This window comes from Rattus rattus, chromosome 8, assembly GCF_011064425.1.
Source record: "Rattus rattus isolate New Zealand chromosome 8, Rrattus_CSIRO_v1, whole genome shotgun sequence".
In the NCBI taxonomy this organism is placed as follows: domain Eukaryota; kingdom Metazoa; phylum Chordata; class Mammalia; order Rodentia; family Muridae; genus Rattus; species Rattus rattus.
Genome location: NC_046161.1, coordinates 74,472,290 through 74,493,220, shown reverse-complemented (window position 1 = coordinate 74,493,220; position 20,931 = coordinate 74,472,290). Strand labels below are relative to the sequence as shown.

The following is a 20,931-nucleotide window of genomic DNA, read 5'->3' as shown; positions in this document are numbered from 1 at the left end:
GTAACATTTCCTTAGTCTATGCATTATAATTATTTATTAAGGTTTTAATTTTTATACTAAACAATAATTATAATGAATAAATATCATTCCATCACTAAAACACACTTTCTTTTAAAACAGTCCTTGTTAGACTTCAAAGCATTAATTTTGATTCAAAATTGATAAAAACGAATTATTCCTTAAAGTTAGATAAGTAAATTGAAGAGTTTGCCACACCAGAGACAGCACTTCTCTTTTATAAAGGTTATCAAAAGTGTCAATCAGGTTTTACCGTAATATGCATGCCCATGGTGCCATGAGAGGAAACGCGTGGAAATGAATTACAAACTGGACCATTCCCTTGGAACAGGCTCTTTAGCATAGCAGCCATGCTGTGAGTCGGAGTCTGTGAAATGCTCATTTACCTGAAGGCCCTGGCTGTGCCTGCTCCTCCTCACTCCTCAACTAGTCCTCTCTAGCCATCCCGAGCTCAACTACGGCAGCTAAACAAAACTGCCGAACAAGGAAGGAAACAGAAAACATGTGGGAAAGAGGAGACTTGAAGGCAGGCAGTACGTGGAGGCAAGAACATCAGGAGAATCAATCAGATATGCGGTATGTAGAAACACAGCCTAAAAATACAAACGTTTCTGTACACTCAGTTATTAGGACTACAATTAGATCTTCCATACAAGCATCAATAAGGCAGGGTCTTCTCTTGAGACACACCTGTGGCATTTCTGTGATCTACACTGTCCACTTGTTTTTGTCTTAAATACAGCCCCCCCCCAAAAAAAGCCAGGATTAAGTTATTTAGCACGAATACCTTGAACTTGTTTCCCACGCTGATGAAGCTAAGTTTTCCAGCCTTTTGTTTCGTATCTTTGTTGTTATTTGTGGATGACTCAAACAACGCCCGTATAAACTTGTCCCTGGACTCACATATCAAGGATTCAAGAGACATATGTAGTGCATCATTATTTTTCTCCACAAACTGGGTCTGAAAAAAAAAAATCAAATAAAATGTTTCAATCTGCATTGTGATTAATATACCCTACCTGAACTCTGTCCCATACAGTTTTCTGAGAAAACACAAATGTCCAATTCCCACACTTTCCAAGACAACAGGGCATGGGTACTCAGCGCTTTAAGGGTGACTAGTGCCAGGGAACTGAATTTTTAAGACGACTCAAGTCTAACAAGCGAGACTCTGCCATACTGCAGAGGGTGGCTTCGGCACCGACTGCTTTCTCCCAAGCGATGCTTTACTCACTGTCTCATAGCACACAGCCCCTGCAAAGTGCCTGATGATAAAGCCTTCGTCATCTCTGAGGTTCCTGTGGACTGCCAGCTTAGATTTCCTGGGAATCTGGGGGGAAAGTAGATACCTAAGTTACTATGTTTCCAAGAAGACTGTCAGTGACGCCTCAGACAATTACAGAGGCAAAGTACCTAAAGTCATAAGGGGACTTTCACATTTCTCATAATCATAGTACTTTTCAATATCAAAAACACTTTAAAGTACTTGTGGGATCTAATTAAAATTTGGTTATATCTTAGAAGAAAAAAATTGGTGTAACCAAAATATACACACATGTACACCTGTCACACAGGAAACACACACACATGCCTGCTTTGCACAAAACATACACACATACATACCTGCCACACTTGAAACACATACACACACACACACACACACATTCATGCCTGCCACATGCAAAATATACACACAATGTACACCTGTCACATACAAAATATATACACATGCATGAATACCAAACACAAAACATATACACATGTGTGAATGCCACACACAAAATATATACATACATGAATGCCATGCACAACATATATACATGTGTGCCAGATGGGTCTTCCAGTAGAGAGAGGGGGATATAACTGACTCACAAAACCTTCAACCCCAAATCTGTCCGGCCTACAAGATGCACAGAGACAAAGATGGAGCAGACACTGAGAAAACAGACAACCAATGGCTGGCCCAACTGGAGACCCATCCATGGGAGAGCCAACCGCTGACACTATTAACGATACTCTGCCATGCTTGTAGACAGGAGCCTAGCACAACTGGCTTCTGAGAGGAATAGCTGTCTTCTGAGAGGCTTCATCCAGCAGCTGAAGGAAACTGATGCAGAAACCCACAGCCAAACATCAGACAGAGCTCAGGGAGTCTTGTGAAAGAATGGGGATACCCAAGATACCATTCATAAACCACATGAAGCTCAAGAAGAAGGACGACCAAAATGTAGATACTTAGACCTTCTTAGAAGGGGGAACAAAAATACTCACAGGAGGAAATATGGAGACAAAGTGTGGAGCAGACTGAAAGGCCATTCAGAGACTGCCCCTCATGGGGATATATCCCATATACATCTACCAAACCCAGACAATATTGCAGATACCAACAAGTGCCTGATATAAGCTGCCTGCTGAGAGGCTCTAGCAGAGCCTTACAAATACAGAGGCAGATGCTTGCAGCCAACCATTGAACTGAGAACAGGGTCCCCAAAGGAGGAGTTAGAGAAAGGACTGAAGTAGCTGAAGGGGTTTGCAACCCCATAAGAAGAACACAGTATCAACCAACCAGAGCTTCTAGGAACTAAACCACCATCCCAAGAGAACACAGGGATGGACCTATGGCTTCATCCACATATGTAACAGAGGCCCTTGGTCCTGTCAAGGCTTGAAGCCCCAGTGTAGGGAAATGTCAGGGTGGGGAAGAGAGAGAGAGTGGGTAGGTGGGTGGGTGAGGGAGCACCCTCATAGAAGCAGGGGGCAGGGAGTGGGAGGTGATAGCAGGTTTCTGGAGGGGAAACCAGGAAATGGGATAACATTTAAAATGCATATTAAAAAATGCAAAAACAGACCCCAGTAATTATGTTAAGAGGTTCAGGATAATCTACTAATACCATAAGGGTATCATACAATTCTGATTTTTGAATGAAGATATACAGACTTTTGACCACCTTGCTTATTTTATCTGACTTACAACCTGCTATCCCCATCTTCTTTGCATCAGTATAAAATGTTGATGCCTCTGGGGGAAACAAAAAGAATGGGAGACAGGCCTGAGCAAGCTGGAGGGGTCAAAGACACCATAAGAAGACCCACAGAGTCAACTAACCTGGGCCCATGGGGGCTCACAGAGACTGAAGCACCAACCAAAGAGCATGCAGGGGCTGGACCTAGGCCCCATGCACATTTGGAGCAGATGTGCAGCTTGGTCTTCATGTGGGTCCCCTAACAACTGGAGCAGGGGCTGCTCTAACTGTTGCCTGCCAATGGGCTTCCCTAGCTGGACTTGCTGGTTAGGCCTTAGTGGGAGAGAAGGTGTGTAGTCCTGCTGCTAATTGATGTCCCAGGGTGAGGTGGTGCCCATGGGTGGGGTCCTCTCCTCCTCAGAGGATGGGCTAATGAGGGCTAATTGCGGAGGTGGGTCTGGGAGGAGAGGAGGGATGAGAAGTTGTGACCAGGATGCATAGTGAATGAGTAAATAAATTCATGGGAAAAATTATATATTCCTGCTCTTACTCGAGCTTGGTTCCCAGGACCCATGTCTGGCAGCCCAAAACCAGGGCAACTCCAGAGGATCCAACACCTTTTTCTGAACTCTGTGGGCACTGCATGATGTGCCCATATCCACACATGGACGTTTAAAAATAAAATCTTTTTTAAAAATAAAACTTCATTTGAAAGTTAAACATAAAACATTAAACTTTTTGTGAAAATAGCCACCTATTTCTAAAGCTCAAGCTTATGCTTATTGGAACCACTCAGGGGTGGGGGTGGGTAAACTCCTCTCACCCCACAGTGTTCATAGAGAATGATCCCCAAGTGTAGCCAGTAAAAAAATCCTGAGGCCAGCACAAGACACTTCTGGTGTCTCAAACCAACCATCCTTATATTTTACACAATGCGCCTGGAACCACCTCAAGGAAACCGCAGTATCTCATATCTGAATTATTTAAACTTTACAAAATACTTTCACATGTGTGCTCACATCTGTCTCTAAAAATAACCCAGGGTGAAGGGGAGAGAATCATTTAAAATGGAAAGACTAAGTCGTGGGACCCCAGGTCTGAGCTCTTAAAATAGAGGAAGGGCCCTCACACAGGAGCCAGAATGGGGCCACACCATCCTGCCCGCCTCCTAGCCCACCACATCCTCAAATGCCACTCAGGCATGCCACTCGCCTTCCCTTGTCTGCCTTTCACCTGTAACTTGAGGATACTAATAGGATTAAATAAAATCATTCACGTAAAAGCTCGGACAATGCCAAGTGCTCCCTGAATGACCGTCACACTCAGCTCCAGAAACATACAGCAAAACTTTCGGCCTGTGGAAACTGGGATTACTGCTTTGTTCTTGCTTGTTGTCCCTGAGAAAAGCAGCCAGACCTCATTCCTTATGCTTGAGCCTGCTGTCTTTAGGATACAAGTCTCTGGGATTATCCTGATTTGGTGAAGGCAACCTTGCATTACCGAGCACATATCAAGGAGCCGTAAACAAGCAACAGTGGACACAGCTTTAAAATTAGCAGAAGTTTTGTTGAGGAGATATACTGTCTTGTTTCTCTCCACCAAAACACTGTGTATTATGGTAACTCGCAGGGATGTGTAAGAACCGTAAGTCAATGGGGCTGGTGGTTCTGAGGTGTGGACACGAGGTTTTCAGCCACTGAATCTGTCTTCCACTGATGTTTTGTCAACATTTTTCATGAAATTTGAGATCACCCTTGCCTCTTTTTAACATATTGATGGGATCTCTAGTAACACCTGGTGGATGCACACACTGTTATTTTTTAATAATAAATATATATGAGCATATTGGTTACCACTCATTTAAGCAGCTTGACCTATCAAAGCAAAGACTGAACACTGTTTTATAACTTCAAACACACAGTGAATGGAGGCATTTGCCAACTAGTAAGCTAATCACACTAAGTGATTCTAAGTAGCTTCCACAGTTTCTTTTTGTATCTTCTTTTGAGGGAAGTGGGGAGAATCCCACTGTTGGTCTCTCCGACATGAAGTAGCATCTACCTTTGTGACTGGAACTGAAGTCAGCATTTCTGTGCTGGTCGGGCTCCTGCACTCAGGGGTGAAGTTATGTGCTATCTCGGGAGTCGGCGATTGAGAGGAGGAATAAGCGCAGAGTTGGAGAAATACAGAAAACTGTTTAAACAGCCACCAACACCAGGTTCACAGAGAGCTGCTCCACTTCCACTGCCATCAGGACTCAAGAGCCAACAACCGGTCAGCAACCCGGGCTTCCACGGAGGCTCTCGCTTACTTCTATTGCTCGCCTTGTCTCCTCTTCCCTTTGGCCTACTTAATCTTCCTAGCAATTCGGTGTCCATGTCCCTCTCTGGCTGCATGAGCTACTGCACTCATGTGTACATGCACATAAACACACACACACACACACACACACACACGCACAATGTTATGCCCATCTAAAGGAAATGTTTGCTGGTTATAATCTAATTGCTCTAGTCTTTGGATAACTATCTCTCGTGGCTAACAACATCTGAAACCTAGTACAACTGCTAGTCTAAAGATTTCTCTTCCCAGTAGAACCTCCATTTTAGAATGGCAAACTCACAGTGAGCCGGAAATGGTCTTTGTGCTTCTGGTGAACCACAGATGTAAAGTGCTGGTCACTCGGCTGGGGAAGACGATTTTCTTCATCCAGAATATCCAGGATTCCCACTAATTTTACTTCAATCAAATCTATTTCAAGATATCGAAACATTTGTAGTGATGAAACAATACTTTAAAGAATATTTACTCACTGGCTTCAAAAGTGTTTGGATTCTAAGAGATAATCATGAACATATTCTGTAGAAGGCCATCTAGAAAGGGAGAAGTTTTATTTCAAATATGGCCATGCATTTAAAGGTAACATCATAGTTTTAATATGGGATATGGAGAAACAACTTCTGAAAGAAAGTGACTCATCAGCTCCTGCATTTGTGGCCCCAGGAACAGAAGGACATGATGGGTTATAAGAGCCAGAGTACCAGGAAGCCTGCTGTGAAAGTGTCCCTCCTAGAAACAGACGTTCAAACAAGGCCAGAGCGATGGCAATGTCAATAGGCAATTAATGTGGACGCGGAAATTTCATGTGGTCCCACATACAGATAAAGAGTGACAGGCAACTAGTGAGTTTTGGAAGACAGAGAATTAGCCTCTCTCAGGCATAAGCCCCCTATGTTTTCTACTGTAAATGGTCAGCCTTGAAACCATATACATAAAAGTAACAAAATGAGCTTAGCAGGTTATATCTATTTGATGTACACATACATACATACATACATACATACATACATACATACATACATACATACATACAGATTATATGGTTATAGAACACAGAATGAGAAGCTAAGGTATCAATCAGAAAATGTCCCTTCTTTGACAATCAGTGGTGAAGGACAATAAAGATGCTGGTCTCAGTTGTACTGAAAAGTATTCAGGTAGCTACTGAACGAGACAGAAATGGAAAAATGGATCAACAGAAGGGGAGAAGTTCCTGCCAGATTAATGCCCAGAGGTGAGAAAAGACAGTGGCTAAAATGACGCTGAGCAGGTCTGGGTAGAACAGGGAAGACTTTGAAAGGCTACACTGACATAGGCTGCTACTATATACGGTACTGTCTAAGTCTAGACAACATGTGTCATTGTGACTGGATTATCAAATTGGATTTTCAATTCCCAGACTTACCAAATTTGACTTTGGAGATGGGATGGGAAAGAAAAGAAAGAGAGAGGGTGGGAGATGGGGAGATGACTTGATAGCCAAAAGGACTAGAGTTCAATTCCCAGCACTCACACAGCCACTTACAACCATCTGTAACTCTAGTCCCAGGAAATCAGATGCTGCCTTCTGACTTCTGTGAACACCAGGCATGAATGTGGTTCACAGACATACATGCAGGTAAAAAAACCTTACAAATTAATTGATTGATTGATTGATTAGTTAGTTAGTTAGTTAGTTAGACAAAGAGCAAGCTAGCAGGCAATAGGACAAGGTTTCTTTATTGATAAACTCAAAGAAAAGCTGGGGCTCTGTTTTGCTGTTTCACAGTATTATCTAGCTTTAACATGAAACTTCTAAAACCAGCTTGCAATCAGTGAGAGATATTGCCATCCACAGAAGAGAACAGAACCAAGAGGCCCTGGCAAACCTCACCAAACCATGCACTTTGTCGTAACAGACGACATAGTTGTCACTTACTCCCTGAATAATGGGGCTTCCCCTTTACCCACTTCACCCAATAGTCTTCAGAGTAGCAAAATGTGTATCACAATAATCAGAGCTTTTAGAAAATCTTTCAACCCAACTGACAAGGATGTCTTGCCAGGACAAATAACTTGCAAGGCATAACTACAAAAGATCCCATGTCCAACGCCACAGTCCTGAGTCCTATAATTGTCTAAACCACTGAACGCAGAGAGAGGAGCTCCCAGCAAATGGATCCACTGTCTCCCCAGTATTTCCCAAAGGCAGAATAGCAGTTCCCATACCTATGCAGTCCTGATTGTCCACGTAATGGACTTCATTAACACCCAGGCCCTCTTTCTGATACAGTTCTTGTTCCTGTAAATCAAATATGATAATCGTCAATGTGGACATACCATGCCACCTGACTTTGGTTACCAGTTACCATTTCAGTTACCAGTTAACATATAAATGCTTTTACCAACAGGTACAGCCCTAAATGGTTTCCTGAAGATGAAACTAAGTTTGAACCTGTGCAGCCAACTACTGAAACCAAGACCATGCAAATAAGTATAAATGGGTACAAAGTATCCATAGCAAAATAATACAGATCATTATAAGGAATATAATATAAGGAATGATGCATCAATAATATCTCCAAGGAAATATACTCTGGATATGTAAATCAATATCTTTTTAAATAATTTTGAAACATAATTTTATCATATGGGTAACCTATATATTGATCTCAAGTTAATGTGTTCTACCATCCCCCTACTCCATGGTTAAATACTTCTCATGACCCATACCAGGGAAGTTCCCGCACATTCTACAAGGCACTGTCAACTTGAACATAATCTGAATTGGAAATTCATATACAAACTTAAAGGACGGTAATAAAAGCAAACATAAGACAGTGTACCCTCCTTGCGTGGTTCCTAGTTCTATGTAGAGTGTGAGCTGAGCTGGTTTGGAAAGGAAGGATTATACCATGTTACAGCGAATCATGCATGTGCAACATACATTACAGCAAAGGAAGGACTAGCAACGCAGCTGGACAGAACAGAGACATTCTCCTACAGAAAAGTACTTGCTTTACTCATTTGTTTATGTTACAACTGATTAACTGCAGCCTATTTAAAAATTAACAAACACAGTAATCTGCCAGAAACCTTACAAAAACAAAAACATAATATGGGAAATACAGAAATACATGGATGGAAATACAGGAAAAAAAAAAAAACACTACATATTCCAGCTCGAACACTCAGGAATGGCAACCCTGAAAGAAAGGAAGTACGGGGTATGGACCTACAGCCAGGAAAGGAGATTCAAGCCTAGGGAAGTTGTGACATGTCCTCAGACCTGCCTTCTTCATCTGAACAATGACGGGCTGGGTTGGAAGAACTTTCCAGCTCCTCTGCTCTAGCATCTTCAATCAGCAACACCTATGGCCGACGGTACAGAGGAAGGAAAACAGAGGCACTGGTAGGAAATATCGGAGAATTCAGGTTTGAGGGGAGAAAATAATGAGCCTTGGAACAAATCAATTTATCCAAAGCTTTGACTAAATTCTAAAGAATCATAAAATAACTTTTCCTAGCCTTATCTTAGCATGCTGAGTATCAACCATGCCCAGAGTTATATACTGAGAGCAGAGGAACTGAGTTCCTTCCTGAAGAGGAGGTGGGGGATGGGGAGCCAAAGACAGGCCACTCAAAAGCCGTTTGTAGCACACAAGATGGCACAGTAGGCACAGTGCCATCCAGAGGTACTCCTGGCCAGTGGCTGCTCAAAATCTGACTGGGGCTTTGCTGATGCACAAAGGGAGGCGACAAAATGTGGCAGAGCAAACAGAAGCAGACACTGAAAGGACAGTGGCAGAAATAGGAACAACCAAATCAAGAGGAAAAACGTACCCTGAGCATACTAGTGAAAGTCACTGGTGAGAAATCAGACACTCCGTCCTGAAAGCTGCCTGCTAACTCTTACAAGGGCCCAAGCCTCAGCTGAACTGAACACTCGCGGGGTCACCTGGCCACCTCACGTCAGACTCCATCAGTCAGGGTAAATGCAGTGTGATTTTCTTCCTTGAAATGTAAACAGCTTAATTTGAACCCTAAATTTAAATATCGTTACTCACCTCCTTTAGGATCCTTTCATTAAAAAACTGTTGAAGTTTCTCATTGCAATAGTTGATACAAAACTGCTCAAAGCTGTTGTGCTCAAAGTACTCTGAAAACACACAACCAGGGTAGAGCTGTCACCGTGGACCATGTGCATTACTTTATCCCAGGAGTTACTATGTTGATGGTTTCATTTAAAACTGGGCTTACAAAATGCATAAGATTGTTTGTTCTATGTCCCCAAAATGTCCTTAACTCAAGACATATACTATCAGGCACTAATATTAGATATCAGAAATACCTTGTTCTACCATACCAAAAAAAAAAATGTGTCCCACCACATAAATGTTCTATAGTGTGAAAATCAAAAAATTATAAGTAAGCTCTTTTTAACATAAATTTCTACAGTGCAGGTACTAAAGCAACCTAGAGCACAAAAAAATTATTTAAAATGAGTGTACTTTAGGAGATTGTCTTTCTGATTATTCTGTTGCCAAAAATTCTATGAGAGTGATTCACTCTGAAGTTCAGGGTTGAATTATGTCTAAGATCCGTGAGGTTCTACAGTTTCACACTCTGAACATGTGTGTCATGCTAACAAGTGTCTAAAGATGATGGAATCTCATTGATGATGGGAGTTTATGTGTTCCAAAACTGTACCCCAGCTTTATTATTTTTAGCAGCAGCACTCAGGCGGTATCTTTCTTCCAGCTGTACTCATTTAAGAGCATGGAGACCTCCAGACTGATAGTTTAGATGAACACGTCTTAATTTTAGCACTAATTAGCTTTCTCTGAAAGGTGCATAATGAGAAGCAGACATAAAGAAGCTATGTCAAGTGACTCACGAGAAAAAAAGGTGTCTGATACTTCACCCTGACTGTCAACTTGATTCGATTGGTAAGTAAATACCTAGAAAATTATTAAAGCACACCTCTGTTCGTGAGGGTCTTTCCAGAGAGTGCTACCAACCAGAAAGTCCTACCCTGAATGTGAGAAGTACCGTCTCAGAGGCTGGGGTCCAGGTGCAACAAGAGGGGGACCAAAAAGGCTACCTTATATAGTCCTGTTCTCTCCTGCCCTCTCTGCCCCCTCCCCTCCCGGCCTTCAACATGTGAGCAACTCTGCTCCACAATGATGGACTGAAAACTGAAACCTCAAGGCAGGGTAAACACTGCCTTCTTTTGCTTCTCCCTAGTATTTGGTCACAGCAATGAGAAAGGCTAACACAACAGCTTTAGAGAAAATATTGATATGTTTGTCTTTTTAAAAAAATCAAAAACAAGTAAGAAATGATGCTTACCGAAGCCAGCAATATCCAGGACTCCAATAAAATAAGAGGATGTTTCGAAAGGAAAGCACTGATTCACCCTGTCTACCACGTGGTCAAAGAGATGGCTGTAGACCGTCTTCGCCAGAGCATCGCGAGCGCTGTTTGCCTGCTCCACCTTCAGGGGGACCCTAGGAAACAATTGTGCAAGGAAGCATCCTTGAAGGGACAGATTTTGAAAATAACACTGGATACATAAAGTCCAAGTGTGTCTGAACACATTACCTATACAGAAGAAATAGTTACCAAGTTTCAGAGTAGGCGGTGATAAAATTAAGGAGAAAATTACAAGAGACATACTAAAACAATTGACTAAATTCAGATTAAAATATATTATTGGATCAAAAAAAAGGCTTTTCTTTTTTTGCCTTTCCAACTCCTATATGTAGTCACTATATGGGAAGCAAACTTTTTAAATATTTGATATTATAGACACAAATGCAAGGTATTTTCCTCAATAAAATTAGTCTAATAATAAGAGCATATCATAGAGGGGACTTTCCAAATGCCATGCTAGATCTTAAGTACTGAGGGCAATGGGAAAACACAAAAAACATCCAATTGTTAAGTGACTTTTGAATTATTCAAGCACTGGCTGGGCAGTGGTGGTGCATGCCTTTAATCTCAACACTTGGGAAGCAGAAGTGGGTAGATTTCTGTGAGTTTGGGGCCAGCCTGGTCTACACAGTGAATTCTAGGACATCCGCAGCTATACAGAAACCTTGTTGAAAAATCAAGACAAAATTATTCAAGCATGCTTGGTATGGTACAACATACCTGTAATTCCAGCATTCAAAAAGCTGAGACAGGAGGATTGTAAGCTCAAGGCTAGCTCCAGCTACATAGCCAAACCCTGCCTCAAAAATAAATAATAAATAAGCTAATAAACTAAAGACGAATTGGAATAAACTCAACAGCAGAATTCTCTGTAAGTTTGGGTGTGTATAAACAACACAGAAGACGTGAGAGAGCTGTTCCAAAACTGTACAGAAATGGGAGTTCTCTTTTTTCAGTGTGAGTGGTACTGAAGAAAAATAATTAATTGGCTAATTCATTAACATAAAACACTGTATCATTAGGAAAAAATGTGTTGCAATTTTCTTGTTTTGGAGACAAGGTCTTTCTGTGAATCTTGGGCAGGCCTGGTCACCTTTCTGACTCAACCTGCCAAATGCTGGAATTACAGGCTTTTGTCACCACACCTGGCTTTGTTGTTACTGCCAAATATTTTTCTGAGTAAGTCACTTGAATTCACTGCTACCACATTTAGAAAAGGATAGGGCTATAGAAAGGGATGGGGAACTGACCTCTTTCCTCATTGCAGTGCAGTACTTGTGAACAGTAAATCTAAGAACCAATTTTATTCTACAGTATCTAAAACCAAAATTCATGAAATATATTCTATTAAGCCAGAACTATATACTATGGCACAATCTGAAGCTCTTGATTATGATTTTAAAAATCTTGGCCAAAGGAGGTTGGGAAATGGCTCATCACAAACACGAGGACATAACTGGGATTACACCCGTGTCAAAGCTAGTGTGGTGTGGTGACTACATCTGTAACCCAACTGCGGAGGGAGTCTCTAGGACTCCCTGGGCAGCCAGGCCAGCATAATTGATGAGCTGTGGGGTCTCAGAAGACAAGCGGGAGAATGGTTGGGGAGGAGAATCAATCCTATCAGCCTCCAGCTTCAACACACACAAGTGCACAGGCACCCAAGTGCAGACACACACTTCACTCAGCCACACTGACATGTACAGTCGTCACCATCACACATATGCCCACACAAAAGACAAGTGAATAAACACTTCCGGGGGGACAGGAAATAAAAAGATGCGGCCACGGCTTTATTTTCTATCACTTGTAATTTTCTCTAAATGAAAAAAAAATAGTAAGTGTAACAAGAAGTTCCCTTTCCTGGATATTCTACAAAGCGAGCTGCACTGAGTAGGAGCTTTAGTGCACACCATTTATGTGGGAAACCACTTCTGAAGGAAAAGACTCTGTTGCCTAAAACAGATACTTAGCCAATCACATTTTTATAGCTGTGCAAAAGCGATCTCGCCTGTTTAGTAAATTCCAAATTTGTGTCATGGAGAAGATGTGCAAGAAACAACTCCAAGCAGTGCAAACCCCCATTTATCTCTGTGATCAACTACATCTGTTGGAAGCACAGGATTCTGAGCCATCCAGCACAGCAAGAACATGCAAATGGCAGGCACGAATGACGCAGAAACCCTGACCTTAAACCTCAGTGTTCTCAAAAGGTAAGTAGTTTTCTGTGACAGAGCACAAGGCAGAATTTGGGCAGAGCGATGATGGCGAGCTTACTTTATAACAGTTCCTTTGGTGCCCCCTGCTGTGGTGAGCATGACTCTAGTGGTTAAACTGACGCGAAGGTCATCTTGGTCCAAGCCCAGCAACTCAGCACAGTACTCCAGTGAGGGGGCGGATTTGTTCTTCAGATTGCAGCCACCTATGGAAAGGTCCCCACGGGAAGTTAATAAGCACTAGACGAAGGAGATCGTTGACGTTTGTTTCTTAGACTTTTCTTTACTTGTGTAACATTATGGGATAGCTGAGGCTTGCTTTTAACTTACAAACACAGCTCACTTTTTTCCATCCTTGCTGGACAGCCCTACCAGCAAGTTCAACAGGAAACCCTAACCTGGGGCAGATCCACAGTGTCAGAGACCCTTCCTGCCAGCAGGTTCACATCCCACAGTTTCCGTTACCTGCTGACAACTTGGAGCAAAACTATTGTGGAAAATTCCAGAAATAAACAAGTCTTAAGTTATCACGTATGCATTCTTCTGAACACTGTGGCAGAATCTGTTGCCACCCTGCCAGGACTATAATCCCTTTGTCTGACCAATCTATACTAAGACTACACACAAGAGGGAATACCAGGAACCCATTAGTTATTTAAACTTTTACTTCTGTTTTTTTTTTAACTGTATTATAGCATTTCTTATAAGAATGATGTAGATCAACATAAAAAAAAGAACAACTTTTTTAATCTTGAAAAGGCAAAAACTGTCAGGTACTATAGAGTGTTAATGTCACTCACTCCCTAAAGATGTTCTCTCAGCACTATAACTGTTGTGTTGTTTATTGTGGTACTGTTACTGTTATGGCATACATGCTTGTTACATGGGACTTTTAAAACACAGGTAGTCCTAACAGTAAATAAATACACTTCCACTAAATAAAACAGTTTTATGACATCAGGAAGCCTTACAAACACTTATTAGAAAATGAGTTTTCTGTTAAAAATCATTACAAAAGTACTACGTTTCTGCACAAGTCACCATGATAACCCAAGGAAGTTTTCTAAAGTTATAGGAAGAAGGAAAAAAAAGGAACATTTTTAATTTTTTTAATTAGCAGGAATTATTTGGGTCTAAATTTCCAAATTTGTGTCATGGAGAAGATGTGCAAGAAACAACTCCAAGCTGTGCAAACCCCCATTTATTCCTGTGGAAGGCCACAGAAAAGAATGAAGTTTAATACAAAAAAAAGTTTACCTATTAAAATAAAAGCAATCGAATGTTTATCTCACCCTGGTCTCCCTGCACTCCTTCTATTTCTCCTGCAGCAGAAAGGAATTGTTTTTTTAAGTAAGAGGGAAGGCAAGCACAGGCCAAGTCCCTACTGATCACTCCGCACGCCGCAGCTGGTCATGTGACATTTCGGGTGCCCTGTGCAGCTGCCTGTCCTTCCTCAGGGCAGCAGTGAGAGACAGGAGAGTCTCTTAGCACTTCCCATCACTCGCCCTTTCTAACATTCCTGTGTATGTCAACTATTCTACACTTAACAATCATTGTTTGAATGACTTAGCCTCTCCCACAAGCTCCCTTCCTGAAATGATTGATGCTAAGGAACAAATGAACTGCATGTTTCCCCATATTTACAAAGAAAAATTTCCAATTCCTCTAAAAAAAAAAACCAAAAAAATAACTCTGATTATTAATGCATATTCCAGGTACCTAATTTTGTTTTCATGTATTTTTGTTTCATTGAAAATGAAGAGTTCTGTTTAATTTGATTTATTTACTTACTATCTGCCAAACACCAGTATTCAAAACATTTTGTAAATACTTCTCTCATTGACTTCTCTTCCTAACCCAACTTGCAGGCTATAATCTCTCTATGGTGAGAAAACTAAGACGCAGAAGGGACAACAAGGTCATACAAACAGCACACGATGAAGCACTTTGACTCATGGTCATGTGCTCATCCAGTACACTATGCTGTGTCTAATATTATTGACAGGATCATAGGACAATAGGCCTGAAAGTCATTGAGGACTGTCTATCTCAGTCTGCTCGCTCATGGGTGACAAGGCTCAGTGGCCTGAAGATAATGAGAGACAGTTATGGCAATCGCCTGAGCTAGTCACAGGAGTAGAATCAGGGTGTTCTGTCTCTCACTTTAGCTGTGCTCAGCTGTGCTCAGCCTCACTGTGCTCAGCCTCACTGTGCTCAGCATCACTGTGCTCAGCCTCACTGTGCTCAGCCTCACTGTGCTCAGCCTCACTGTGCTCAGCTGTGCTCAGCCTCTCAGCCTGTGCTCAGCCTCACTGTGCTCAGCCTCAGCCTCACTGTGCTCAGCCTCACTGTGCTCACTGTGCTCAGCCTCACTGTGCTCAGCCTCACTGTGCTCAGCCTCACTGTGCTCAGCCTCACTGTGCTCAGCCTCACTGTGCTCAGCGTCACTGTGCTCAGCCTCACTGTGCTCAGCCTCACTGTGCTCAGCACCACTGTGCTCAGCACCCACTGTGCTCAGCCTCACTGTGCTCAGCCTCACTGTGCTCAGCCTCACTGTGCTCAGCCTCACTGTGCTCAGCCTCACTGTGCTCAGCCTCACTGTGCTCAGCGTCACTGTGCTGCTCAGCTCACCACTGTGCTCAGCACCACTGTGCTCAGCCTCACTGTGCTCAGCACCACTGTGCTCAGCACCACTGTGCTCAGCATCACTGTGCTCAGCACCACTGTGCTCAGCACCACTGTGCTCAGCATCACTGTGCAGGTTCCATGTCTGCAAAACAGAGGCTTCTCCAATCTCACCCCTTCCTATCTTCCAATTATGATTGTGAGGGATCTTATTGCATGGAAGACATTTTCTCCCAGTGCTTTGGGATCAAACTTATGGCCTCAAAATGCTAGGCAAAGCTAGGTATCATGTTACATGCCTGTAACCCCAGTGCTTGGGAGACTAGAAGATCACTGAGGCCAGTGTAGGCTACAAGAGACCTGCCTCTAGAAGGGGAGATGGCTGAGTGATTGATAGCACTTTCTGTTCTTTCAGAGAACACAGGTTGAGTTTCCAGCACCCAAAGGTGGCTCACAACTGCCCGTTCCTGTTCCCTGGGATCTTATGCCCTTATGGTTTCTATGGCACCAGGAACACACGCAGTGTGCATACACTCATACAAATAAAAACACAAAATAAAAACCTTTGAATTTTAAAAAGGAAAAATGAAAGCAGAAGAGGGAGAGGGAGAGGGAGAAGGAGAGGGAGAGAGGAGGAGAAGTTCTCCACATTGAGACAATCTTGAACCCACCATATTGCTTCTTAAGTGGCCCTCCCCTATTTCTCTGGGGTCCCCAATACTAGGAACTGTACTTTTTAAAGGCACTGTGCATTGCTTCATTGTACAAATGAATATGCTTGTGGGATCTGCATGAAACCCATAGCATTGGCTGCTATATTAAGTGGTGCTTCAGACTCTTAACTCACCCTTGGTACAACTTTCTAGGAAAATGTATTAATGCAAGACTAGAAAACGTTACACTCTAAGGGGACAGTTAGTAAATATTTTTGGCTTGATAGGGCATAGTCTCTACTGACCACAGCTTTGCCACTGTAGCATACACACTGGCATAACAGTACACAGCAATGGGTGTGGCTGTAGTCCACTAATACTGCATTTACAGGTGATGAACTAGGCTCGTCAATTCCATTCTCAGGTGTCAAATCTGCAATCATGAAAAGGTCTTGTTGCTTACACAGAAACAGAGCCATTCAGAGTGAAAAGGCACTATCCAGATTGCACTTAAATACTTTTCAACAACCACAAGAAGGATGTTAGATTAATTATACTAACTCACCCCAATTAACTGATTCAAGTTTAGGTCTATGAAACAGAAAAAATTAAAAGTATATATTAATGGATAAGAGAATTATTCTACTAACTATTAAAATATAATATTAGCTTGAAATTTCTTAAAGATATGAACCTCACAATAGATATTAATTTGTTCATGAGGATGTAGCATTCATTGTCAAAGTTACCATAAACAGAAAATGTCCCAGAAATTTGTTGTAATTTTGACAAACCTACACACAAGTCACTGAATATTCATATAGCTAGGAGAGGACAAGAATTACACCCAATTTTATCCCTTAATTAAAAATAATTAAAGAAACAACCTGAAGTGCTTCCGGTTTCCTCAAAATCAATATTTCCAAGGTGCAGGACACCAGCCACGACTCGAAATAGATCAAGTTTTTCTTCGTCATCCAAACCGATTTTTTTCATGGCTGTGCACATCCTGATAAAATCTCCATGGTCATCTAACAGAGGATCCTTCAAGGAACCTGCCTTAACATACTATAAAACAAGAAGTGTCAACTGACTGGTCTTTCTGCAGTTCAAGTAAACTAAAAACTACAACAGCGGGTCTATAAATGCAATATGTGACATGCAAAAATAAAACTGTCAACAGAAAACTATAAGCATTTGAACATGTTTAAAACAGAACGGTATAGAAAGTGTCTTGTGCAAGAGCTCTCTGTGCTATTTCTTAAAACTTCATGTGAGTCTAGAATTCTTTCAATAAAATCTTCAACTAAAACAATGGAGTAAGAAGCTCGGTGGTTAAAGCATGACACTATCTCTAATGTACAATAAGTCTAAGACGTTAAGAGAGAATAAATTAGTAAAAAGGGAAGGAATGGTAAGTGAAGCCATAGCCTCTGATCAAAGAGCAATCAGGTAGTAATGGGTGTTCATCTGACTCTGTCACTCCATGATTTATACAGGAAGAAAATGTTCCACAATAACCCAGATAGCTTACAAATATATGCAATTTTTTCAATTAAAAATAAATACACAAAAAGGACAAGTGAAAAGAATTGTAATAAATAATTTAATGTGCCAATAGGCATGGCACTAGATTAACCACTGGCTGTTACATCCATGTAAGCAGAAGCAAATCCAGATAAGGTTACAGCATCTTCATGGCATTTCAAATAGTGCTGTAACTTCTCTATGTTGTATGTATGAGGTGAGGTAAATTACTACACTATAGGCTAACTCCAGGAATCCGTGCAAGGGCTTTCAGGAAAAAAGAAAAGATGAACAGAAATTCTGTTCTAGAAGAATCTACATCTTAAGTATTCATATGTTAGGATACAGCAAACTCAGACAGAGGGGGAAGAAAGTTGGGCCTGCAAAGCTAAAAAAGAAACAGAAAGAGAAGTTACTAGACAGAGAAAAACCGACCTAGAAATTTTCCAGAACTTGAGCATTAAAGCTAAAGTCAAAAGCAAACCGCGGCATCAGAATTAATGAGCATCAAAAATGTCTGAGGCTTCTGCGGGATGTTTTCTTCTCCCAGCATGCAACTGCTGCCGGCTATTCACAAGATGATTTAAATGTCTGATTATGCACCAGGTTTCCGGAAAATGTCTAGAAAATGAAATTCTATTTTGTTCTTTAAAAGAGGTGACATCAACCACTACATGCAAAGTTAAAAAAAAAAAAAAAACCACTGTCATGCAGGATTTTTAGTCTCGCAGCTGAGCATCGGCAGCCTTTTAAACACTGTTTTCTAACCAAATCCTCATGAACTATTTGCTTCATGGCGGACTGAAAATACTGCATTCTCCTAAAATTTGCACACAGCAGAATGACACCCAAACAGAATGAAGCAAAGGGCTTAATTAGTCAAAATGATCACCTCGTCCTCCTGACAAAGAAGAGATAAAAAGTAATTTAAATATATTAATCCACGGTTCACTTGTACATATCATACACATGCACATTCTCTCTCAATGACGTAAGAGTCTGATAAAGCATTTCACTCTGAGATACTGAAGGAAGGTATTTCCTGTCTGGCAGCGCACATGCGCACGCTGCTCTCCGGGGGCTAAGCATTGGTTTTCTCTTCTCCCCCACTGTCTTTTTTTTTCTTTTGCCTTTTTTGCTTTTGCATTTTTTGTGTTTTCCCTACAGGACTGCTGCAGTTCTTTTGTATGGCTTGATTGTATCTTACAAAAACATAGCCTTTCAAGATGGAGTAAATACTGTAACAGATGTTGGCGTTGCTTCCAAACGCCTCACCACTGGCTATAACATAAAATATATGTATAACTCAGATACTTATGTCTAAAAATAATATGCAAAGTATCAAATTAGACAAGTATTAACTGCAGTCTCATGTGTTCATGATTTGAACTGAGAATTTCATTTTCTTTCTATTCATTTATATTAATGTATTTTACACATAATTTATCTTACCTAGTCTGAATAAAGTAAAAATATCTCTTTGGCAAGTGCAGAACCATTAAGAACTGCTAACGGTAAAAAGTTATTCAACTGACATAAATATCTTTTTAAAAATAAGTCGATTAACTAGTACCAATAACTAATCGTGATTTAGTTTTTGTAACTGAAATATGCTGTTTAGATACAACATAACAAATTTTTTAAAAGATTTATTTATTTATTATGTATAAGCACACTGTAGCTATCTTCAGACACACAAGAAGAGGGCATCAGATCTCATTACAGATGGTTGTGAGCCACCATGTGGCTGCTGGAATTTAAACTCAGGACCTCAGGAAGAATGGTCAGTACTCTTAATCACTGAGCCATCTCTTTAGTCCAACACAACAAAATTTAATACTAAAATTCTATAGGTTAAAATTTATAAAAGTGTAAAATTCTTAAAAATTTAATACTTTCTAAATAATTACATAATTATTAGTTAAAGATAAACATATAAACTTCATAATACATTCCAGATATATAGTTGATACAACAAAATTTTATATTTTTATATATAAAAACAGTATATTTATCAAATCTTACTTCAGTAGACAATAAATTAAAAGGCAAACTCCTGGGATGTCCCTCAAAGGCCCATGTGTAGAGGACTTGGTTCTCTATGCAGTAATATTCAGAGGAATGGCTTTGGGGAAAGGGCTGGGTCATGCAGACTCTAGTATTATAAATAGATGGGCTATTAGGAGGTGTGGAAACTTGGCTGACTGAACTAGCAATGTTGGATCTTGTCTCTGCCACACACCCTCTCACCTCCCACCTCCCATGAATTTCTGGCCACCATGAGGTGAGCAGCTTTACCCAGCCACATGCTCTCTACTGCGGATGCTGTCTCAACATGGCCCAGAGACAGAAACAACTGACCGTGGGCTGAAATATAAAACTGAGTGAAAACAAATCTTGCACACTTGAAGGTGATTTGCCTGTGTGTTTTCTCCCAGCAGTGGAAAGCTTATTACTACTTAACTACAAACTGTAATATCCGAGTGCGCTGCTGAGTTATGATGGCTTATAAGCAGTTTCGTAGCATAGGACCAAAAAGGAACATGAAGGTATCAGTGCATGTGGGCCCAAGGAGAACCAGAGCCTGCTGTCCTGTATGTGACAGATGTTTAGAGTGTCACACTACAAGAAAGATCGGGGTCATAGTATAGTTTTAAGACATAAACCTGAAAGCAAGAAGTTCCAAAATAAAGGCAAATCCTTCGGCAATATTTTTTACATTAAAGATTTTCATTAAAAATATAATCTACTATACCTCAGGACTTTTTCGGTTCTGTAAAATTTGTTTGTCCGTTTCTTTGTTGGCGAAGTACCTAGTGCAGCCCCGATTTAGATACTAAGACAAAGGAATAAAGGCACAATTAACTGTGGATCCAAGGGGAAGAACACAGCAACAAAGTGAGTTCAAGTTCAGCCTGGGCTACAGAAAGAACCTCTCTGCCTTAGGCAGACAGAGAAACAAAAACTAGAGACCTGAGGTTCCGTGAAAGCCAGTGACCCAGGATCAGCATGGCATACACAAGGCCCTGGGGTTAATCCCATGAATTGCAAAACCATTAAAGGTCTAGGAAAGATGCTATTTCCTCTGGCTTTGCTGTGGTAAAAAGGTTGTCCCTATTTTTGCCACCCATTGTCACTCTGTGTACACTTCCTTCACACTCCACAATTTTTGCC

The 20,931-nt window shown here is 41.1% G+C and overlaps 1 protein-coding gene across 1 annotated transcript in view; it reads right to left on the bottom strand.

Moving 5' to 3' along the window:
- Nucleotides 1-20,931, bottom strand: part of Myo6 (myosin VI) — a 142,189-nt gene that overhangs the window by 44,064 nt on the left and 77,194 nt on the right. The window contains exons 10-18 of the mRNA XM_032909265.1: nucleotides 20,513-20,593; nucleotides 17,118-17,298; nucleotides 13,014-13,158; nucleotides 10,653-10,810; nucleotides 9,368-9,459; nucleotides 7,530-7,602; nucleotides 5,605-5,732; nucleotides 1,253-1,348; nucleotides 806-979 (exon numbers count right to left, since the gene is read on the bottom strand). Coding sequence (XP_032765156.1) covers nucleotides 806-979; nucleotides 1,253-1,348; nucleotides 5,605-5,732; nucleotides 7,530-7,602; nucleotides 9,368-9,459; nucleotides 10,653-10,810; nucleotides 13,014-13,158; nucleotides 17,118-17,298; nucleotides 20,513-20,593 — 1,128 coding nt within the window. The remainder of the gene's footprint in view (nucleotides 1-805; nucleotides 980-1,252; nucleotides 1,349-5,604; nucleotides 5,733-7,529; nucleotides 7,603-9,367; nucleotides 9,460-10,652; nucleotides 10,811-13,013; nucleotides 13,159-17,117; nucleotides 17,299-20,512; nucleotides 20,594-20,931) is intronic.